At 38.8% G+C, this 24,420-nt stretch overlaps 1 protein-coding gene and 1 long non-coding RNA gene across 6 annotated transcripts in view; one reads left to right on the forward strand and one right to left on the reverse strand.

The window, feature by feature from the left end:
- Nucleotides 1-16,388, forward strand: part of RGS8 (regulator of G protein signaling 8) — a 35,723-nt gene extending 19,335 nt beyond the window's left edge. For all 5 annotated transcript variants that reach the window (XM_034409652.3, XM_034409653.3, XM_034409654.3 and 2 more), the window contains 2 exons: nucleotides 9,920-10,086; nucleotides 11,342-16,388. In XM_034409652.3, the coding sequence (XP_034265543.1) occupies nucleotides 9,920-10,086; nucleotides 11,342-11,524 (350 nt within the window). In that variant the 3' untranslated portion in view covers nucleotides 11,525-16,388. The remainder of the gene's footprint in view (nucleotides 1-9,919; nucleotides 10,087-11,341) is intronic.
- The window catches only part of LOC117661128 (uncharacterized), a 52,962-nt gene continuing 31,216 nt past the window's right edge, over nucleotides 2,675-24,420 (reverse strand). The window contains exons 4-5 of the long non-coding RNA XR_004589886.2: nucleotides 6,584-6,613; nucleotides 2,675-4,487 (exon numbers count right to left, since the gene is read on the reverse strand). This is a non-coding gene — a long non-coding RNA (uncharacterized LOC117661128). The remainder of the gene's footprint in view (nucleotides 4,488-6,583; nucleotides 6,614-24,420) is intronic.

Raw genomic sequence — 24,420 nt, forward strand, 5'->3', positions numbered from 1 at the left:
GAATGGAAAGCAATAACAAAGCCCGTTTTCCATGTTGGAACAGAAATAGATGTTGGAGCTATTAATAGCTTTTTAAAAAAATGATAAAATCAAGTTTGATTCCTGGTGATTACATTGACACATAATTAGCTCTTCTGTGCTAATTGTCTACCTGTGCTCAATAGGAAATGGGTTACATTCATAAATAGAACAATTTTAATTAAAGGTCACAGATATTTAAAAGCTTCAAAAGTTTTGTGCCATTTTTAAGCATACATTTAAGCAGGTTACCACTACAGTTACGTTTCATTATTTTTTTTAAAAATATGAAAAAATATGGGAGCACAAAATACTCTGTAAAATATGAGTGCACAAAGAATAGCAGTTCCTGACAAAACTGCTGGACTTTGAAGTCCCTTCTCTTTGCTAAGCACAGCATGAGTAAAGATTATTAGGTTTGAAATAATAACAAAGCTCTATCTGCAGCAATTGACTAATAAAGACCATTTCATATATACTAGTTATAATCTGATATTTCTGACATTGAGATGAATTTGTCACAGTGAATCTATTCTCCTTTGCTGTGAGTTGTTATCTTCCCTGTGGCCATATCATTGATGTGAAGTCTCTTACTTTAGATACTAAATCTCAAAAGTGGGAGGAAAATAGAAAGGGAATTGCTCCTAGAAAGGAAGGGAGGAGAGCTGAAATGGCAGAGAGATAGAACAAACTTGTTTTCCTTGTCCGGTTGTTGAGAATATATTTGGCCAAACAAATGAAGATTTCTTTCGACAAGTTGCTGGGATAGGCATAAAAAAAACAGTATAGCTCACGCTACATCTCTTCAAGGCTAGCTGTGTTTTTTCCGGGTCATAGTGGGATGAATCTATCCTCAAATCCACAGCCTGACGACAATTTACTGACATTGAGAAAAATCCTGATTGGAATTGTTTGGCTTTGCTGCAGGGAGATTTCCCCTTTTCTCATCCTTCCTGTTCAACTTGGCAATGCTGGACATTCCTAGTAGCCTCCAGTTTTTCTGAACCCAAATTTTTAAACTTTTCTATGCAGTTGCCAGGTTTAAAAAAAGGAACACTCTAAAAAAAGATACAGTCAAATACCAATCGCAGGGCTTTGGTTGTTGTTTTTGTTTTAAATAACTGATTAATTAAAAATGCCAAATCACATTTAAAGGGGGGAGAGACTTCATTTTTAAATCAAAACCAGGCCTACAGAAATGAGCAGCTAAGTTGTCTTTGCCTTTGCAGCCTCAAATAAATTTCTTTTAGCTCAGCTCCAATAGCTGAGAAGAAAAGGACTTGAAATGACAAGGCATGGATATTAAGGCCAATGTGAGGATTATTAAGGCCCCCTCAGCATTCTGGGGAGAAAGAAATCAGCTTCTTGTATATGAGACGGGGTAACTGATCCATTGCTCTGTTTCAGTCATACACAGTTCCAGAATTCTAAATCCTTTGGGAATAGAAAAGGTTCATGGTTGCAAAAATTATCCTTATTATGTGAGGGACTGGGCAGAAGTGTGTGCTCTAATTGTATCACCATTGCCTTTTCCTTCCTGGAATGCCTGGATTACTTCATGAAAGTCACCTTGGAACTTCCTGTTTTTTCACTGGCTGCTGTTTAGACTGGCAAAGAAGCTCACAACCCCAGAGACAGAATCAGGCGTGCTATTTTAAATATGTGTTTATGTGAGGGAAATTGTCAACTTTAATCTGCTAATGGAGTGACAGTTGCACAGTCTGCATCAGTGTTTCTCAACCGTGGCAATTTGAAGATATGTGAACTTCAACTTCAGAATTCACCAGTCAACCATGAAGACTTGTGGACTTCAAATTCTTGGCTGGGGAATAACGGTAGTTGAAGTCCACACATCTTCAAATTGCTGAGATTGAGAAACTCTGGTCAAGATAACAGAATAACAGAGTTGGAAGGGATTTTGGAGGTCTTTTAGGGAAATCCCCTGCTCAAGCAGGAAACCTTTTAACATTTCAGACAAATGGACGTCCAGTATTGGAGCACCCACAACTTCTGGAGGCAAGTCGTTTCACTGATCCATTGTTCTCACTAACAGGAAATTTCTCCTCAGTTCTAGGTTGGTTCTCTCCTTGATTAGTTTCCATCACCATCTCTGCTGAGAGCCTTGGGGGCAGGTAATGTTCCCACCCCAGCTAAAATGCTGAGGTGACTATGAAAGTGTTGCTGTCCTTTTGTAAATACCTTCTGCTTTTATCTTTCATGAAAGACTTCTGCAGTTTGGTATTTTAATAAGGCAGACTATAAACTGTTTAGAAATACAGGACAAGAGAGCAGGACAGTAAAAACATGTCTGCATGACCTGAGGAGAAAGGATCCTCCCAAATCATTTCCAGCTTTCTTAAATTGTATTTTCAGCTTTTTGCTAAAGAAGTCACGTTAACAGAAAGGTTATTTTTGTCTCTTGAAAATGATTTTCTCTTTCTTCACTTATCCCATCCATACAGATTCCATCAATTTCTTTATTCTTGCCATTCCTAGCACATACAGGGCAGATGGTTGGGAATGAAGGAGATCATTTGGGAAAGACAGGCAACTAAAAACAACATTTCATTTTTGAATGAATGATAAAAAGCTGAAAAAGTCATTGTTAAAGCACAAAATAGATGTTATCAGACTTCATCAAGCAGAATATCACGCCTATACATTCATCAAGCCATTTCTCAGCTTAAAAAAAAAGATGGGGAATATTTGGCTCATTTCAAGAAGGTGAATACTGTGGAAAATTCAGAAGGATTGAGCACAATTCTAAGTATCCATATTTATTGCAACAATCATTGGGTGCCTCTTTTACAAGAAAATAAATGGAAAGCAAAGGTTTTTTGTACAGAAGTTGAAAGCTACAAGGCAAGAAGTCCTAGGGGATTTGATCTGCTGGTCAGTTTGAGGAAGTCAGGGAGGTACTTGTCTGTGTACCTGAGGTTGTTTCTACTGCTTGGCAAAAGGACCCTTTCAAGAGTTGCAGGAGTTCATGCTAACAGAGAGAGAATCGTCAGGAAAGTTTCCCTGATTGAGGATGGATTTTCTACATTGCAGTTCCCTTGTAGAGGCTGCCTTGTACTATGAACTGTGAGCAAGGCTTCTATCCTTTGATTTAGATAGGATTGCAGGGCCTTTGAAGGTAGGGTGGGTTAATTTGTGCCCAATGGAATTAGACAAAGAAAGAAGCTGGATTTGGTCCCGAAAACGTCCAAAAAGATAAGGAGGAAAAAGGATGCACCCTTCATTTTGTTTGTTAGATTTATTTTCTCCAGCACAGTGGACAAATGTCAAGAGTGATTGTCTTACAATAAATACATGATGATGGTGGCCATTTCTGTCCTTTGCAGACATCAACTTAAATTTTTTGGAGCTTCAAATAGAGCTTCAGTTACTGCAATCACATTCCAGGGACAGAGGAACAAACTTTTGGGAGCAATTATTCTCCAGTCAAAGTCTTCTTCCTCAGAGTTTGACTGGAACAGCGAAACCATAGATTGAATGGTTGGCCAATCCTTTTTTTTTAGAGAAAGAGAAAGGGGGAGAGAAGGGGAGGGAGAGAGGGGGAGGGAGGGAGTGGGGGAGAGAGGGAGAGAGAGGAGGGGAGGGAGAGAGAGAAAGGGAGAGAGGGAGAGATTGTATGGGAACCTCGCTACATCCTGTTTCTGCTAATTTTAGTAAACTTGAGATTTTATCATCAGCCCAAAGGTTAATCCAAAATTCTAAGTCACTGTTGCCCCCTGAGGTTTACAAAAATCATAGGACTGATTATTCTGGCCCAGCATCAAAGAAAAGGTATAGCAACTATTCAAACCCATACAATACATCCTATTCTCCACTTTTCCTTGTTGTATCTAATAATTGTTATATGTTAAATGGTATAAGGTTTCCTCCTTGAGGAAGGGCTTGGACTAGAAGACCTCCAAGAAGACTTCCAACTCTGTTATTCGGTTATAATTATAATAATTGTTATAATACGGGACAGATGACATGATTCTCATCACTCATAATTCACTGATGGCTTCTTGCATGTTAATGAGAACCCATCCTACAGAATCCTCTTTCAATTAGATGAAGGCATATATGCAAAATATGCAGTCTCATCCAGCAGGGAGAAGATTAGGATTGGGGGGTGGGGGGGGGAGAGAGAAGACTAGCTTTCAAAAGCTGCGAGAAAAAAAGAGACTAATGAAACAAGTTCCCAGGAGTCAAGCTCTTTTTTCTTAAAATGTTTTTTTTATATAATCCCAGAATAAACCGAGGATGGGAAGTCAGCCAGGGGTCCGTATCGGATCTCCTACTTCCAGCCTCTTATTCTGCCCTCTGACGTCTCCAAATTGCTTTCTGAAGCAAAGAGGGTTTTTTTTCAGTCTATCAAACATGGGAAAGTATTCCTCTTTTTTTCAGCCTCTGCTCAACTCCTCACGTCCTCTGGCAAGCCGTCTAGCTGAGAAACTCCAAATTATGTAAGGATGCTGGAAAACAGAGCGCCAGAAAAAAAAAGGGGGGGGGGACAACGATGACAATACATGAAATATTATGAGAAAATATTATAATTGTGATTGTTAATTATTATAGCATCAACTATTATTAATAATTACAATTACAATATCTTCTCATAATGCTGGGCAACAAAATTCTTTTTTCTTTTAAATCTGTTTGATGAAATGCCTATGTATATATATACACACGCCTACAAATATACACACATATATTAGAAATTATCTCAAAGGAGAAGAAAACTTTAGAAAAAGTTGAGAAAAAGTAGCAAAAGATTGTGTATGAATGCCCTTTATACATTTCCCTCCCCCACCCCCACAAAAAAACTGAAGCATCACAGGATTCCCAGAGTTCAATTAAATCTCAAGGGCAAACGTGACAGTACTGCTCCCACTGGGAGCTTTTTTTTTCTTTTTTCTTTTAACAATAATGTTTCATGGCAGATAATTCCCTTGGGAAACAATTGGAAAATTTCTCCTTTCCTAAAGTAATTTAAAGGCATTGCCATACTATTTATCAGCCTCTAAATTTGGAAGAGCATTTCAAAATCCCATTTATCTCCTGTCCAAATTATTTATTCTTTTTAAAAACATCCTTGATAGTACAGTGGTTTAGCGCACCCTGTTATTAACACAGCTGCCTGCAATTTCTGCTGGTTCGAATCTCTCCAGGCTCAAGGTTGACTCAGCCTTCCATCCTTTCTAAGGTAGGTGAAATGAGGACCCAGTTTGTGGGGGCAATAAGCTGACTTTATATAAAATATACAAAAGAATGAAGGCTATTGCTTAACGCATTGTAAGCCGCCCTGAGTCTCCGGAGAAGGGCGGCATATAAATCAAATTAAAAAAAACAAACAAACAAAAAAAACACACCATCCCAAGACAATTAGAAAAACGAATGATGCTGGGTGAAAGTCAGACTGCTTCATTCCTGGTTCCTTATTAAAGTCAAAATGTTGTTCTCCTGTGATTGCCAGAATCTGGAATGTCAGAAACATGTTAAGTAGCTACAGATAGTCCTCGACTTGCCACAGTTTTGTTTAATGACCATTCAAAGTTACAACGGCACTGAAAAAAGCAACTTATGACCATTTTTCACACTTACGACCATTGCAACAACTCCATGGTCACATGATCAAAATTCAGATGCTTGGCAACTGGCTCCTATTTATGACAGTTGCAGTATCCCGGGGTCATGTGATCTCCTTTTGAGACCTTCTGACAACAAAGTCAATGGGGAAAAAGAATCACTTAACAACCGTGTAACTAAATTAACAACTGCAGTGATTCACTTTAACAATTGTGGCAAGAAAGGTTGTAAAATGGGGCAAAACTCACTTAACAAATGTCTTTCTTAACAACATAAATTTTGGGCTCGATTGTGGTCGTAAGTCGAGGACTACCTGCACTTGTATCACCTGATGAACTACACGCATTGGTTGATTCTCAATCCTCAAGGAAGCAGTATTAAGTTTGATCTGCACAAAAAGAAGGCTTAGTGGTTAGGGCACCAGGCTAGAAACCAGGAGACTGTTCTGGTTCTAGTTCTGCCTTAAGCAAGAAAGATGACTGGATGATTTTGGGCCAGTCACTATTTTTCAGTCCAACTCATCTCATAGGGTGGTTGTTGTGGAGAAAATAGGAGGATGAAGGAGTGTTAGGTATGTTTGCCGCCTTCAGTTATTTATAAAAATAATAATAGAGGAATATAAATAGATAAAATAAATCATATTTCAACAAAAAAAAAACCACCTTCAGTATCCACAGTTTCCACAGAGATAAAATATTGCTAACCGTATTTCAAAATACTATTAGAATTTCAAAACAAGAAAGAGCAGGTATTTAGTGACAAAATGAAGATAAGACTGAATTATCTTACCACGTGAGAGAGAATTGCATATTGACAGATTCCGAACTGTGGAGATTTGGGAACTCATTTGGCAGTTACTAAGTAAGCCTCCCACTTTCCTGAGCCTAGCAAAACAATCATTATTTCGCATTTATCATAACATCACATTTAGAAGTTGGCAAAGCTAAGCCCAAAAGCTATTTGTAGTCATAATTCAACTCACTTGAGCTTCATGATCAGACAGAGGAGCCTTCTAAAAGAGGAAAGAAAAAAATATATATTATTCACTCAAGGTTTGAAAGAAGATTGAATACAAGGGATTATTTGCCTTCCTCTGCAGTTTCTTTGAGTAAAGGAAGAGCAGGGATAAATGCCAGCTTCACATCTTTTTTCATAAGTAGCAGGGGTGGCCACCTAAAGTGAAGAACTTCTACCTGTAAAGCTCTCTACTTGATTTAGGATAGTGATTTTCCAGAGCCATTACTCCCAGGAAGAATCTTTACTTACAGAAGAGGTTGTCCATTCCATTTTGGTGGTCTAGAGGGTAAAATGAAAAAATGGGTCTATTGCTCAATCTCTTAAATCTCTTAAAGAATCAATCCCAAGTCTTCTTGAGACATGTGGAATGAGTTACGTCCAGTAAAAGGGGTCACTTCAGGCATTTACAAAGCTAGTATCAGAACATACTGGTTTCATAAATGCCTGAAGTGGCCCCTTTTACTGGGGGTAACTCATCCCTCAAGAAGACTTAGGATTTGTTCTTTCTGGCTGTGTTTACATATTGTGCTAAGAGAGCCAGAGTGATGGCTATGGTGTTGGGATTTAGACCAGGAAGATCAAGGTACAAGTTCTCATTTGAACATGGAGCTCACTCAATGACTCTGAGCCAGTTATTTTCACTCAGCCCAACCCATCTCACAATGTCGGCTGACGACCCCCAGGGGGAGGGCGTTCTCTGTGGGAGCCCCGACCCTCTGGAATGGATTGCCCACTGAGCTCAGGACAGCCCCCGACCTTCTTTCCTTCCGCCGCGAGCTGAAGACGTGGCTCTTCCGCCAATTAAACTGATCCGTTTGGGGGTACACTGGTATAATTTTAATCGTTTTTTAACTGGGTTATTGATTTTAATTTTGTATTGTATTGTGATTTGTATTGAAGTTGTCATTTTGTAAGCCGCCTTGAGTCCCTAGAGAGAAAGGCGGCATATAAATCGCAATAAATAAATAAATAAATAAATAAATAAATAAATAAATAAATAAATAAATAAATAAATAAATAAATAATGTTATTAAGCGATAAAACTAAAGAAGACTCCAGGTAGGCTATCTTGCACTTAAAGAGAAAAGGTGAGATGTAAATTCAATGAATATATAAAATAACAAATAAAATTAATATTATGGCTAACTGAACACACTAGATTCACCTAATATACTGAATCATTGGCTAAGCACATTGGCTGGCCTGGCATAATGCACTGAGCAACAAACAAGCCAATCTCAGCTTCCGAAGTGATAAATCTATGTAATTTCAGATAAAGAATGATAGGGTTTACTGCCTCTTCTGTGTAATAACAGCAACAATCAGACTCTCTGCTTTCTGGGTTGATATGTTTTGTTGTTTGCAGAAGCCCCACTTATAACCCGCAGTTGTACAGTCCAAATATAGGTTGACTACCTCTGGGAGAAATCAGTTGAATCACAACTAATTTATTTTAATAGAAAATCAGTAACTATAGTATTTTGAGAGGCAGAATTTCTTAGAACCTGCTGAACAGGAAATGCAAACACTATTATTAAAGGCCTATTTTTCTATTGCTCAAAATATCACAGTTATCAAGCACTAAAGAAGTAAGGACACTAACATCACTTCCTGTAGCCAGCAGCAAATCTCTCTCCCTCTCCCTCTCCCTCTCCCCCTCCCTCGTTAGTTTAAGGATTGGAATAAAGGTACTTGTTTTTACACACAATAGGAATCAGAAATACTTTATAAATAATCATTCAGATTCAGAGATTATCCAGGTACAATATTCCATTAAATCACAATCTTCATTTCATCTTTTGAGGTTAGATTTTTAATTGTCTATGGGTTTTAGTTGGGATGTTTTAAATTTTGGGCCAAAGTTGTGTAATTCTTTTAAAAATTTTAAATTTTGTATTGGAATGTTTTTTTATTTTTGGCTGTGCACCGCCCTGAGTCCAGCAGGAGAAGGGCGGTATACAAATTTAATAAAAATAAATAAATAAATAAATAAATCTTATTTTGATCTTCGATCCAATTATGCTTCTCAAATGGTAAGCATTTAAAACCTATTTCAGTAAGATACTCATGTTTGTTTTTCTGGTACGATACATTCCTCAGAAAGACACAACAGGATATTGAAGTGGTAGCGTGGCTTGTATTCGACCATTTCTGATTTGATTCTCTAGCTATGGCCTGAATGGAAGATTTGATTAAACAGATGTTGCTATTCACTTTCTCTACAGACAAAGAGGAAGTGACTCACTAACGGGATTCCCTTGACTGGTAGTGTTGGCCTCATCAAGCACCTTCAACGGAAACCTTCAGGGTGAAATCCCTGCCAAGCCTATGTTAAAGTTCCAGTTTTAAAACAATGGTGGGAAGGTTCTGGCCTATGCCTAGAATAGTGGAAATTGTTGGAAAGGAAATGCATGTTCCGGTATAGTGAAACCTGCAGTGAGCTAGGGTAGAAAAGTGGGAGTCAGCAGGATCTACTTCCCCTTCCCAATGCCTTTCATCCAAGAGAGCAGAGATAGATTTCTCTCTCTCCAAGAATGCCCAAATACTATATTTGGCTTTTCCATGAATACTTTTTTAATGTTTGCAAATAATGTGCTTAAGGATTATCGTGATCTCTCATCGGAAAGGGCAAGGAACCATTTTGGACAATAGGCTTCTGTTTGTTGCAGGCTAACATCACGGTGCGCTGACTATCCCACAGAAGCAGAATACCATTTCAACTGACTCAGTGCTTATCATGTTGTCTAATATCTTTTATAATTACATTTATCATGAAAGCAATAATACTGAAATGGCCATAATTATTGTCTTGTAAATGGAAGATTGCTGGTTTGAAATATGTCAGAAACTTTTAAAAACATTGTTTTTCTCCCCCACCTCCACTCCTCTTCGTATTTTTTAAAAGGTTTCCTAGCAGTGCACAATTTGATTTTCCCAGTCACTTGAAACACAAGGGTTTCAACCACAGTTCACAAATAATCCAGAGATAATTTGGGCTATTAGGAAGTTGAGGGTCATGCCTTCATACCTCAATTGATGTGAAAAATAATGAAATAGTACAACAGTGGACGTAGTTAAAAAAAACCCCACTCATATGTACAAAAGGAAAGGTAAGAAGTTCAGGGAGTAAGCACTAAGTGTGGCTATGTCCATGCTCCCAAATATTAGCAATGTGGACTGAATCATATTGAATTGCTAATTTCTATTGTTTTACTTTGCAATAATTGATTCATGCAAGGATGCCACAATAGAAAATAGCAGCCACCTTTATTTCTGAACCATATTAAAATATTTTTGCCAGATGGAGTGGCTGCATTTCGTGCCTTTCTGAAGACAGAATTCAGTGAAGAAAACCTGGAGTTCTGGCTGGCATGCGAGGAATTCAAGAAGATACGATCAACTACCAAACTAGCTACCAAGGCCCACCGGATTTTTGAAGAATTTATTGATGTGCAAGCACCACGAGAGGTTAGCAGATGCAAGGCATGGATAGCTGAGCAGGATATGACTGGGAACTGAGGGTGCTCCTCTTGGGTTCATCAAATGTAGTACTTCAGCATTACCTTTAGGGCTGGGGATCAGTGGTGGGTTCCTCCCGGTTCGGCCGAGCCGGTAGCGGTGACGATATGACGTCACCGAACCAGTTCTCTTTGTTCGGGAGCTGGGCCCTCCCGCCCCCCTGCCCCCCCCCACCGCATTATTCTTACCTTTTATTTGGCCCCACCCCCATTCTATTTGCTGTCTCCCGAGTCCCAGCTGATTGGCTAGAAGGAAAAAAACTGTTTAAACTCTTGCCGTGGGGCTTCAAAGGGCCGCCCTACAGCTGATCAGTGTAAAAGGCGCAGTGGTGGTAGACCAGTGCGCTCGAAAAACAAATGGGTAGACCGGTACCTCCAAAACAAATGAGTAGACCGGTGCCTCCAAAAACAAAAGAGTAGACCGATGCCTCCAAAAACAAATGGGTAGACCAGTGCCTCCAAAAACAATTGAGTAGACCGGTGCCTCCAAAAACAAATGAGTAGACCAGTGCCTCCAAAGACAAATGGATAGACCGGTACAGCTCTGCAAGCAGTTAAAAGCCTGGTAGACCAGTACCTCTGCTAAATCCTAAAGAATTGTCACATGACCATCAAACCACGCCCACAAAATAAGCCACGTCCACAGAACCAGTAGTAAAAAAATTTAGAACCCCCCCCCCCGCTTGCTGGGGATCCTTAGAGATCTGTGGTATTACTGTGGCAACTGAAGAAACCATGATCACTCTGATGATGTCTCAGTCATCTTTGAATAAACTGCACTATACCTAAAGTGTCTTTAAAATCATATTATTCTGAATATTTGAAGAAAACAAATCCAAGGATATATGCTTGCCTTCTCTGCATATCACTTTATCCACACAGCCCTGTGAAGTGTGTTAGATTTTGAGATAATCACTGCCTCACAGTCACTATGTTTCATGGTGAAAGGGAAGGATAGGAAATAATTGTGATTAATAATTATTTTCATACACAGACTGTTGTTTACAAAAATTGTAAGTTGGTAATACAAGTAGTCAATATTCTGTAATGTCATCAATACGTCAGCAAGCCTGATATTAGATTCATTGTTTAGATGAAAGCAAAATATTTGTTTCTGACTATGTAACAAAACTGCTACATTCAAATGAAAGGAATAGGAAAATAATTATTTTATATACATTATTTTTATGTTTTTCTCTCCTTAGGTAAACATAGACTTCCAGACAAGAGAAGAGACAAGAAGGAATCTAGAAGAACCATCACCATCATGTTTTGACCAAGCCCAAGGGAAAATTCACAGCCTTATGGAAAAAGACTCTTATCCCAGGTTCCTGAGGTCCAAAATTTATACAGACCTGTTGTCTCAAACCCAGAGGAGGCTCAGCTAGGGCAGGGATCAGGAGGAGGAGTGTCCTCCTTAGACACCACAAGCTTCTTGCACTAGCCACATCCATTTCTATGTGTGATGTTAAATTCATTTTCTTACAACAGCAATAGAAGGAGGAGAAATGGAAGAAGCATGGAGAAATTGAGTTGTGTACATGGATAAAACATTTCACAGTATGAATCCAGTGCTGTCTTTGGATCCTCATCGTTCTATGTATGCATGTCCATATTTTAAGTGAAGACCATGCATATGTATAGCAGTAAAATCCTTAGTCCAACCCTGATAGAAGCTTCTAGCATATTCCAATATATCTGGACAAATCAATGAATTGAAGTAAAAGTAGAGTTAAGAACAATGATCATATTGGACTATTTTCTGAAATGTTGCTGGAAGGAAAGCATGTAAGAGAATTATAGTTGTATTTAACATCTCCAACCTGTTTGTTTGAGGTTGCAGCTTCTGGTATTTCCAGCAGCCCAAACACATCCGGTGGGGACTGAACTGGGGAGAGCGATTTTGAATGAACATAAAATGATATTGCCAATTGTTGTTTCCAAATAATTCAGGTTCATATAATTTCAGTTTATAGGCTATAGATAGAAAAACCCACAGACCTCCAGATGTCTGAGCATCCTTTACGATGGTAACTGCTGGAAGCAGCATCTGGTGGGTCATATGGGATCATATCCCCATCCTACTTTATCCTCTGTATAAAATAGAAATGCTGAACTAATGACAACTGGATGCGAAATTCAATGTCTTCCCATCAATATTTTGAAGATTACGTTTTTTAGAAAATAATTTGTACAAATGGACACTAGAGAAAAAAGTGTGTAATTTAAAGTAACTCCTCCACATTGCCTGATAGTAAGACTGGTACTGGCAAGGATTTCTGAATATATTTTTCATATTTTAGACTAAGGAGGCAAAGGTCTTTCTTCCTGGTCAAAACATCTGTTTCCTGCATGGAATGGACCAAGCAACCTTGATTAACATGGCTAGTTCTGTTACTGGACAACTTGTCCAAGGTGCTAGATTTTTTAAAATGGTAGATGGGTATTAGAAGTAACAGATTACTTTTTGCCCAGGAAGACTTGTTTTGTTAATAGGAATTTCTGGGAATTCCCTTGGGACTGGATCTAGAACAGCGGTCCCCAATCTTTGGGGCACCAGGGACCGGTTCCGTGGAGAGAGGTTTTTCTGTGGACCAGAGGGGCTATGGTTTCTTGTGCTGCCTGCATCTCGTGGATGGGGCTTTGCTTGTTTGTGCGACCCAGTTTCTGACATGCCGCGGACTGGTGCCCATCCACGGGCTGGGGGTTGGGGACCCCTGATCTAGAATATTTAGTTAACAAGTAAGAACAAATGGCTGCAGCTTCCCTCACTTGATTATTTCAAAACTCCCAGTTGGGTGGTAACATTTTTGGAACAAAAATTGTGAGTTTTGTTTTCTTTTGCCTCAAGGAAGAGCACTTCTGAGTGTGAATCTCAGTTTTATTCCTTTAACAGCTTCAACTGGAAAAAGGCAAAGTTGCAGAACATCCCAGACTCTGATGAAAAATTATCATTTTCTTCACATTGGGGGATTGAATGGCAGTGTTCCCCCCACCCCACGACTGTTATTTATTATTATCAAACTGATGTTAGTGCTCTGACCCTGTTTCTAGGGAACCTGCTTTGCGGGGGAAAATATCCCTCTTTTGATGAAATGCCCTATCTTGAAGCTCTGTTTGCGTGAACAGATAGATACTAGACATCATGCAGCCCACATTTCTCTTCCCTTACAGCAGCATGCCCAATTATGTATGTACAGCAGATGTTGTATTTCATAACTTGAGATCTGCAGCTTAAAATAGACTTCACCTAGACATCTGCTGTGTCATGATGTTGTCAGGCTTTGCAAAGAATAAATATTTCACGGCAGACTTTGTACTGGATGTGATTGCAGGGAGGCAGTTGGGCTTATTTCTACTAACTAACAGGACCCATCTGGGATATCAGGTAAAATGGAGATAGGAGCGGGCAGACTGGATGAAGCAGAAGCAATAAATATAGGTGAATTACTGTGTATGCATTGGATTTCCAGCTGCCATCATCAAAACCAATCTGCCAATGTTGCCTGAGAAAATATAGCACATTCCTGAAGCATTCCTGAAATTTTATTTTTCTGCCAGAGGCAATTTGAAAGCATTGTTGTCTGGAGCTCTTCCTGATAAATCACACTGGATGGAGGCCCAAAATATGCTAAGCCACTCTATATTGGGCTTAGTTTTGGTTTAGCATTTAATAAGAACTCAATCAATGCAGTCTGATAACCCTAGTTTATGACTTAGCATAGAATGAATCCAGTATAATTCTCTGCAGTAGAGAATCTCTACAGTGTAACCCAGCAAAATGAAGATAAGGAATTGCAAATATGAATGGAGGAAGAGCAGGAGACGGCTGCTGGGAGTCATTCTATTTGCATTTATTTCTGGCGTGAGAGTGTATTCAAATATGCCATATTATGCAGTTCCCCCCCATCTGTAATAAGAATACACTTTTAAAAAAAAGAAAGAAAGCAAGAAAATGAAGTAGAAAACTGAGCCGTATGATGGTCCCTTTGTAGATTTGTGATTATAATTCAGAAGGAATCAAATGTGCTGGATAAAGGAGGAGGAAGGAAAATGGATTTCCTAGTAGAGACATTCTAAAATTATAGAGTAAGAATAATTTAGGAGGTTTCTTAGGGAATCAAGGGTGGGTTTTCTACAGGGTTTTTGTGTGTATGGGTATCAAACCTTTGGATTTTGGTCATGTAACACCTACAAACAATTAGAGCTTATTAAGGAAAGGAGAAGAGTATCTATGGCCCTTCAAATGTTTTTTTTTGCTGGACTATTACTCCTAGAATCACATGATAGATACTGGGTTGTATTGCAACTACCCTCACCTCATCACTTAGCAAATGCTTAAAGCATTCTGAAGCAAGATTTTAAATAGAGACTCATTTAGCATATACCGTAATACAGAATGGAAAAATACTGCACAAGCTTGTGCAAGGTCATAGACTAGTAAACATTATTTTGAACCAGTCACACTGGTGGTTGGAAGGCTGTTTCATAAATATTATTCTCTTTCATGTGGAATGCTTTGGGCTGCAGTCTTCTAGTCCTTGAACAAAACTAAGGGTCATTCATTTTAATGGTCTTACTTCTAAATCCCAAGGTTTACATAACTTTTCATTCTGCTAATATTTTTCTGAAGAAACAGTAGAATATTAGATGAGCTTTCTTTCTGCCTTCTGCCTCTCTTTTGGTCTATCAAGGCTTATCCCATGGTTTAGACTACAGGAAAGTGAATCATTTTTTTTAATATAATGAAAGGAAACATCTGAAAGCAGTATAATTATTTTGGTAACTGCTTTTGTGCAAGGAAATTTTCTTTCTTGGAAATAAAAATAGCCTAATTATTTAGAACTTTGTTTTAACGGAAAAATAGGCATCCACTGTAAATATCATGAGAACAGTGCAACCTCATTGATGAATAGTTTCTTTCCCTGTTAATAAATTCAAGGAAATGGATGCGGGCCATTAATTATCGCAATAATATTTCCTAAAAGAGAGAGATATATGCTTACTTTAACTCTAATGGACAATCCTAGGAAAAAACATGCTTCTAAGCTCTAGTAGCCTAAATACATTAAACAAAAATAATCTGTTATTTATTAGTTAAAGGTTTCTATGCTCCAAATTCTAGTGTCACATAGAAACAAGGGCAGCGGAGAGTACACATGATGTTCTCCCAGTTTCTAGAAATCTCTGTTTTGAAAGGTTCTTAATTTATATGTTGTCTCAGGCTTTTCAAGAAACCTTAAAATAAGCATAAATACTGCACGGTGTGGATAAAGTGAACAGGTAGGTGCTATTTCCCCCTTTCCCAAAAGACTACAATAAGCGGTTACCCAATGAAATTGAATCCTGGAAGAACCCAGGATAAATAAAAGGATTTTTGTTTTACATATTTACATACAAATCTTTAAATATTAGAATACACTATTACAAGATCTGGTATTGGACCATTAATGGAAGGGGATCAATGGCTATTCGCCTTGATGATGGTGTGACTACCTCAGACTGAAGGCCATTTGATGGGAAAGTAGTTGACTACCTTTGTAGTTGGTAGGCCACTGTGAGAACAGCGGCTGTACTAGATGGGCCAAAGTGTGAACCAGCAAGGCATTATTTTGTTGGTTCCATGTGGATTCTTGCAACATGGCTGACTGTAGTTGATTTATCCAAGGATGGGTCTGTTTGAGGTCAAATTTAAGTCCTTGAAGATTAGGTGATTGGGTCACTTGATTCCTTTTTGGTGTTTCCATAATACATAGATGTATCAATCTATATATTAGAGTGGGCAGTCACAACAAAAACAAAACCCAACCTGAACTAAAACAGTGACACACAATTTCACCACAGTTATCAAGAAAATTACATGGATGTCTCAATGTAATTGCTAGGAGTCAAGCTTGACTTAAAGAGATCTTTTTCAGTTAAATGAGTTATGGAAAATGGCCAGTACATTTACTTTATTCCTAGTTGAAACTTGTGATATTACTTCAATATACATGATTTTTCTGCCACAGCAGCCAGAACATATTGCCGTGCATGCCTGTGCCCCTGAGAAACAGAATAAACTGCAGGATGTCATCCATATTGATTTTTGGGTTATTATTTTATGTACAAAACATTTAAAGAGAGGACATGGAAAACACTATTTGTACACTCGTAACTAAGCTTGTGTATTTATTTAGAAAAACATGTAGGAATCTATATATCATAATGTTCTGATTATATATCTGATTACAATAAACAGTATTAACAACATCCTTGCATATGGAAAAACTGAAGATCAGGACGTGTGATAATTTATATCTCTACATAAGGTTTCTTTCAGCAGGGCTATCATATATTAGATCAGATCTTTCACCTACAATTTGAACAGTAGAATTGCAAGAAAAACAAGCCAGCTGTCGAGTGTAATTGCTTTGTTCCAGGGGTAAAATCCAGCAGGTTCTGACAGGTTCTGGAGAACTGGTAGCGGAAATTTTGAGTAGTATGGAGAATCGGCAAGTACCACCTCTGTCTGGCCCCAGAGTGGGGTGGGAATGGAGATTTTGCAATATCCCTTCCCCCAGGAGTGGGGAGGGAATGGAGATTTTGCAATATCCTTCCCCCAGGAGTGGGGAGGGAATGGGGATTTTGCAATATCCTTCCCTTGCCACGCCCACCAAGCCATGCCCACCAAGCCACACCACAACCACCAAGCCACGCCGGTTGTAAAAAAAATTGGATTTCACCACTGCTTTGTTCAGAAGGAAGAAATGGACAGGACTGAGAGTCTGCCAATGGGAACTAAGATAGGATGTGATCACTCACAATGCTGAGGTGGAAATTTTACTGGCTGAAGGTCCCAAGCCTGCAATTACTGTATCTATCTCTGTCTCCTCAAATATTTGGGTGGACTTTTTTTGATTTGGATATAGGAATATCAGTCTTCTGGAAAACCCATATTTGGGCTTTCATAAGAGTGATAAAGTCAACAACTCTTCCCCCCTACAAGAACAGAAATAGACTGTGTAATCCAGATGTCTGGTCTCTCTCACAGCCAAAACCAAATGGACCACAGAGGATTTAAACAGCCAAAAGTCATCACCAGCATGGTTATCAGTAGCATGTAGGGATAATATATAGATAACGTCATGGGAACATGTCCCTAAAAAGTAAGGTTAGTAAAGTGTCTTCATGCTATTGCAAGCAAGACATGAGTATGAGCCTAGAAGATCTGAAGCTTGCTATGTTTGATTTTCTAAGTATGGCTGGTGATCATCTGCTAAATACTCTTGTCATCTAAACTCAATGGACCAATTGCTTATAATAGATTTCATTACTGGCTGAGGGAAATGTTTGGCAGAATTCGCTCCTGAAATGTAGAGAATGCAGACAACGGTGGTCCCGAGAGTGTAGAAGGGAAAATACAATATAATGGTGATGTAATTTGTGACCTTAGCAAATCACAGACTTCTGAGGGCTACTTACAGTCCATAACCTGTTCAACTGAGTTCTAGAGGGATTTCTAGGAAGTGTTTTATAATATTATTCTGAGTCTTAACGCTAATTGCCTGCTAAGCAACTGATCAAACCAATTGTTTCAGTGCTTTCTGTTCTTTAGAGTAATAGAGCTGATAAGATGCTAGAAAGATGTTTATAAATGAGCACATGAATGGTTTAGGCCGCCTATTTGATCCAGAGACTAGGTCTCTAGTGAGAAAACTAGTCAAATCTTCGAGGAAAAATAACATTACATTGCTATACGGTTTAATGGTGGACAGGACCACATGGTTTGAGGTCCTGGGCAAAAAGAGCACATGGGTGAGAGAGAGAGATTTATACCCTGTCTTGGGCCCCGCCTTGGAGCTTCTTGTTCCTGTGTAAGGAATGTACTCTGATTGGTTGTCAGACTCCCATGGGGCCATGCAGGGGTAACTTTGTAGGTTGCTGAGTCCCAGGCCTGGTTGAATCTTGCTGGGTGATGATGTAATGAAGCGGCTTTGGGCAATTCCTATTATGGCTTAATGGTTTTGTCCTGATTTGGATCTTGAGTGAGGACTAATCCTATCATGTCCTGAGAGCCATGTCTTTTGTGTTGTAGATAAGCTGGCCCAGCCTTTGTCTTGTAGATAGGTTGGCACCAAAATATCTGATGGGGGGGGGGCAGAGAATTGAGACTCTGAGTTTGTCTTTAGAAACATGTTTCTCCTTTAGGGAAAATATAACATTCTGCCTTTTTAATATTTCCTAGAATATTTCATTTTCCTAGGAGAGGGGTGGGTGCTAATTTCCTACAACGGGTTAACAAATGTGACTTCAGCTGTCTTGATATTATACCATGGTCTGAATAAAACTGGAAAGGGAATTCTATTTCTCGAGGGTTCTCTGAAGCTGAAGGCTGATCATCTCAATAACCTTCCCTAAAAAGGGAAGACTGAAAACCTGGACAAAAATTGCTGATGGATTCCATGATGGCTTGTTTTGGAGATGGTGAACCACCTCCTCTCTCAAAGACACATTTACCATTGCATGATTCCATCCACATGCTCTCCCTGGAAATTTTCACCAACTAGTAGTATGGATCCAATATATCCAGGATAGTTAGTGTAACATGAGACATGACTGTTGTGAAACCAAAAAGATTGGTTTTTGGTTTCACATACATATACCAAATGTAACATTATTACATTTGGCATATGTATGCAACCCTACCAATATGATGCAACACAGATACATTTGATTCTAAAAGGAAAATTTCTAAAAAATAAGATATTGATGAAAAGTAACTGAAAGAAAAAGTCAACAGAGATGACTCATGTAACTATTTAAAACCACAGTAATTAATGCTTACCTTGAATGTACTACATGAAATAATAATCAAACCAAATCCAAGATGAAACAAGCATGACTTTCTCACAGAATCCAAAAAGAGATAAAGATTAAAAGATGTTTCATTCAGAAATGGAAAGCCTGTTGTACAGGCTGGGATTGGTAGAGAAGGTGACTTTGGACAGATGGACGTATCTGTGGAATTTAAACAAATACATTCAAAGAGAGCTCAACTATGAGTAATAATTGGACTCCTTTGGGACACAGCTTTAGGGCTATTTCAGAAGAGTTCTAAAATCATTTTCAAAAGCAGCTTGAAGGACAATTGACAGGCATAGGAAAAGTTGCATTATTGAAACAACAGATAGAATGATGGCTCCACTATCTTTTGTTTCACCATGCAGCTCCTACAGCCAACTGCTGTTTGGGATCTTTGAACCAGGGAACAATTCAGAGATGTAATGAATGGAGATGAAAAGGCTGATTTGAAAACAGTGGTTCACCCTGCTCAAAGCAGAATGGACCTGGGAACAAATGTATCTGCACCAGCTGGACATGTCAAAAGGTGCCAGACTGATCCCATTCTCCATGATCAGCTGACTGAAGAATCAACAAAATAAAATGGTGGTATAGTGCTCTAGATTATCAACAATAAAGTATGTCTCAGTATAAGGGAATCAATCAATCAATCAATCAGAATAGAGCTGGAAGGGACCTTGTAGGTCATCTAGTCCAACCCGCCTGCCCAAGCATACCTTACATCAAAACTCACTACCTTATCACCAGTACAACTAAGGATGATTTAAGGCTGACTCAGACATGGACTAGAGATTGGATGAAGGCAATAACTTAAAGGCACAGCAGAAAGTAGAAGTGGCTGGGGAATGTGTACTGGCTAATGCAAGTAAAGAAACAGTCCTGATATAACTCTGGATTCTTTTCAACTAGTAGGCAGATTATAAACATGTATACATTATTGTCTTTTTTTGGACCTCACAATTTACATCTTAAATAAAATTCCCATATGAAACATAAATATATTTATTATTTCTATTGTTGAGATAAAATGGTCCAAGATCCAACTTAACATCTAAGTTGACCTCATAATGTCGATGCACATGATTTTAACTACACAACTTCAAACAGATAATTGTTAGATAGGCTAGATAGGTCCAGAATCCCTGGGCAAAATTCCTTGTTATACATAAGGTTGGTGACAAATGCTTTTATTTTTATGCTGCTGTTCAGCTGTGTTAAGCCCCCAAACCGGTATGCAGAATACTGAAATGAAATGAAAAAATAAAAAATAAAAGTTTCATTCAATAGCCTCCCACCGACCAGTCCGTTCCCACAGAGAGGGTCTCCTCAGGGTGCCATCAGCCAAGTTATGTCGGCTGGCGACACCCAGGGGGAGGGCCTTCTCTGTGGGAGCCCCAGCCCTGTGGAATGAACTGCCCCCAGAAATACGTAAGATCTCTGACCTCCGGGTGTTTCGCTGCGCACTGAAGACCCTGTTTGTCCGCCAGGCAGGGCTATCAACATAATAATTTTAAATTGGGGTATTTTAAATTTTTGGGGTTTTAAATTGGCCAAATCTATTTAATTATTTTAATTTCTAATTATTGTTGTGTCTTGTGTTTTTAAATTGGCTGTACACCGCCCTGAGTCCTTCGGGAGAAGGGCGGTATAGAAATACAATTATTATTATTATTATTATTATTATTATTATTATTATTATTATTATTATTATTATTATTATTATACAAAAAAAAAGAATATTACGGCAAAAACTAGTAAGCTTGAGTAATAAAGCTTATTTTTCTGCTGCTTTTCAGTTAAGTTCAGCCTCCTAAGCAATAAGTGGAATAATCAAACACACACTGCATCAGATCAAAATAAAAAAAGAACAGCAAAAAATATCCTGCATAAGTAATACAAAAATCAGTCCGGATATAAATTATTCCATACTAAGAGTGCATCAGGACTACCTGCAGATATTTTGTTTAAGCAGATTCAGAAAATGTAGGAGTTCTGTTTCTACAGCCAAGTTTGCTCTTTGTACTTACTGGTCTCATTTCAAGCAGAAGTAGAACACTGGAGCATCCTTCCCAAATAATCACAATTGGTGGATAAAATTTAATAGACTAAGACAGTGTTGGTGAACCTTTATGGCATCGAGTGCCGAAACGGGAGCGTGCATGTGTGCACAGGGAGCACCAGAAACCAGAATAGCAGCCCCCTGGTGCACACGCGCGGGAGTGCCAGAAACCAGAAGAACAGTTCCCTTGCACGCATGCACAGGAGCACCAGAAACAGGAAGAGCAGTTCCCTGGCACGCATGTGCGCGCCGGGAAGCTGAACTTCTGGTTTTCAGCGTGCACATTCAAGCTGGTCACCTGGGTGTCCAGTTTCTGGCATGCATGCGTGTGTGAAGATCAGCTTCCCAGTGCGCGCATGTGTGCCAGGGAGCTGCTCTTCCAGTTTCTAGCACTCCCACGCACCCGAAGACCAGCTGGTTGGCACACATGTGCATGCCGGAACCCGGAAGAGCAATGGGTGAGCATGTCCGGAGAGATGGCTCTTTGTGCCACTTCCAGCATGTGTGCCATAGGTTCGCCATCAAGGGACTAAGATAACTTTCAGATAAGAATAAGGCTTTAAAAGCTTAGATTGTAGCCCAAAATAAACTTTTAGGATTAGAGTGAGACAACAAAACTAGAGCCACCGTAGATTGAATACTATCAGAATAAAATGCCCTGTCTTGATAAAGGTATTTTGAATTACCAGCAGGTCTTGAATAGTCACTAAAGAAAGCTTTGTGGCATATCAAAATAACCAAATCTGAAGCATGCAGGACTATATCTAGATTAGATTTTTTAAAGAAAAGGCTACTGCTAATGTGCAAACCTGATTTGTTAATATGCAAGCAGATGCTACATTTATGCTCCGCTTCTGGTTCCAAATCTCATTCTCACAGAAGAGGAATCAGGTTATGTTGCATTACTATTGTCAGGCTTATTGGAAGATCATGATAGAATTTTTTAGCCATTGATTGGTATCCAACTGGAAGCGGATACAATTAAACAACACTGCAAGAGACCACACCAGATTTTCAATTTAGGCACTAGACTTGCATTTGCTTTATGGCTGCCCAACACATGACAGAATTTTGGTTGCATATTATGATGACTCTATTAAATCAATCTGCATGGAAGTAAGTGCACCTCTCCTATCTAGCCACTGTCTCTTAATTCAGGCACCGCCTTCCATTTCTCCCAACTTCCCTTGTTAATTGCCTTTTCTCTGCTCTTCTTGATTTAGGAACTGTTGATTATTCAAAGCCCAGAATCACTTATCTTAATTCTCACACCTATTATTTTCCCCCAGTTTGGCAGCCCTACTCTGCAGCACAGTAAAAAGCTGATGAACAGATGTTTTATCATCATTTTATGTGCTGTATCACAGTAACATTATTTTGTTATTATAACATTAACACCAAAGCAACTTATCGCAGTAGCATCCCTATTGTGTTTGAAAGGGAAATGAATTTCTGTTGGAGAAGAGAATCCTATCATGGTATATATGGCATTATACTGCCATAAAGCTAAAACATTATACTGCAATACCAATATAATACTAAATTGTTATGCTCATTTCATTTTATAATAGTATAATAGCTTACTTTTTATGATATCTCTAGACATCCACCACTTAGTAGTTTAATAGACTGTATGATAATGTAGCTTTTTTTAAGGGAGGGAGATAGGAAGGTCTTTGTAGGGCTATGTCTGCATGTATACCATGCATATTCTATGTGAGTGCAGGAACTTACAATATGCACCACTTTACATGACACTATCTGTTGCCCTTGGGGCTAAAACGTTTTACCAACTTTGATTTTTCTGGAATGAGTGCCAGAACAGAATTAAGTGAATTGATGGTCATAGGCTAATTTTCAGGTTTGGCTGGCTTCAAAAATGGGTTGAGGCAATTCATGGAAATTGTGGGGATCAGTGACTATTAACCTTGAAGGCAGTGGATTGCCTCTGAAGTCCATCTGCTTGTGCAGTTGTTTGGCCACTGTGAGAAAAGATTGCTGCATCGGATGAACCAGGGTTCTGATCCAGTATGCCACTGCTTATGTTCTCAGGTTAACCAAAACACCTGTCTTACCTGGTCAACTAACTCAATTTGTTAGTCCATCCATCAATTAATCAATGCACTTATGTCCACGCAGAAACTGAGTGAGTGAGCCTGTGGCCTTGTAAAGCCTAGGAGAATGAGCAAACTGATGAGTTTATTTACAGTGGTGCTGTTAGTGTGCCTCATCTGTTTTTACAGAGCAAAGGTAAATGCTGTCCGTGCAGATTGGGGAAAAAACAACTTTTAATGTGTTAGTTGTACATAGCCTAGAATGTCCTAGATATTGCTTTATTTCATTGCTGAAACCCACATATAGGAGAAAAAAAATGGGAAGACCCATTGGCTACAATAGGAAAGTGGTTGTCTGAACAGCATTATAATTAAGCCAACAGAAATTACAAATCTGTTACAAAGGTAGGACCTTGTAATTCATGCTTGTTAAAAGATGAGTCCCTAATTTGTGGTCCACATATAAAGGCAGGTTTCTAGCTTCTTAACTGGAGGAATTGCAAAAGTGCAGAAGTAGAAATTGTATAGGGTTTCCTGCTTGAGCAGAAGGTTGGACTAGAAGACCTCCAAGATCTCTTCCAACTCTGTTATTCTGTTAAAGTACACTTCTGTTAAAATGTTTTCAGGTTGGAGGAATAGAATAATTTTCCTTCCACCCCCCACCCCTCTCAATTTCCCTGCTGGTCATGAAGAAAGCAAGGGAAAATGTACCTCTTCTTCATCTCAAACTATGGGGCTCTCAAGAGAAGGAGGAAGCATCTCAAATTTCCCCAGAACGTCTCCCATTCTCTTGCATGCATTTGTTGATTGCCAAAACTATCAAGCAAATTGATCACTGCAAAACTGCTATACTAAAGTTAGAAATAGGATGGGAATACAGCTGCTGCCTGAAATGCCTTCCTACTTGCTATTTTTGTGCTTATTTTATGAGTAATCTCCTTCATATATCAGTACAATGGCTACATACAATGCATACTTTATATGATTGAAAATCCCTTTGACATCATCAGTGGAATTGTCTTGTAAATATGAAAATGGAATATTGTTATTTGACTTTTATTGTAAAGATGGGGAAGGGGAAATATTTTCCTTTGGTTAAGTGGGTTCCCAGAATGAGTCAGCAAATTCTATTTCATGCATGTTATATTTCTCTAGAGAAGTGTGGGGTAGAAGACTGAAAGTAGAAGCAATTTTTAAGGAAGAGATGCAAACTTAACAGCAGAAAGCAACAGGGCTAAGTTTAGCTGAGAATGGATGCTATATATATATATATATAGAGAGAGAGAGAGAGAGAGAGCACAGCCTGGTTGATTGAAGATTATATAAA

This window comes from Pantherophis guttatus, chromosome 3, assembly GCF_059756535.1.
Source record: "Pantherophis guttatus breed Tessera chromosome 3, ASM5975653v1, whole genome shotgun sequence".
Classification (NCBI taxonomy): domain Eukaryota; kingdom Metazoa; phylum Chordata; class Lepidosauria; order Squamata; family Colubridae; genus Pantherophis; species Pantherophis guttatus.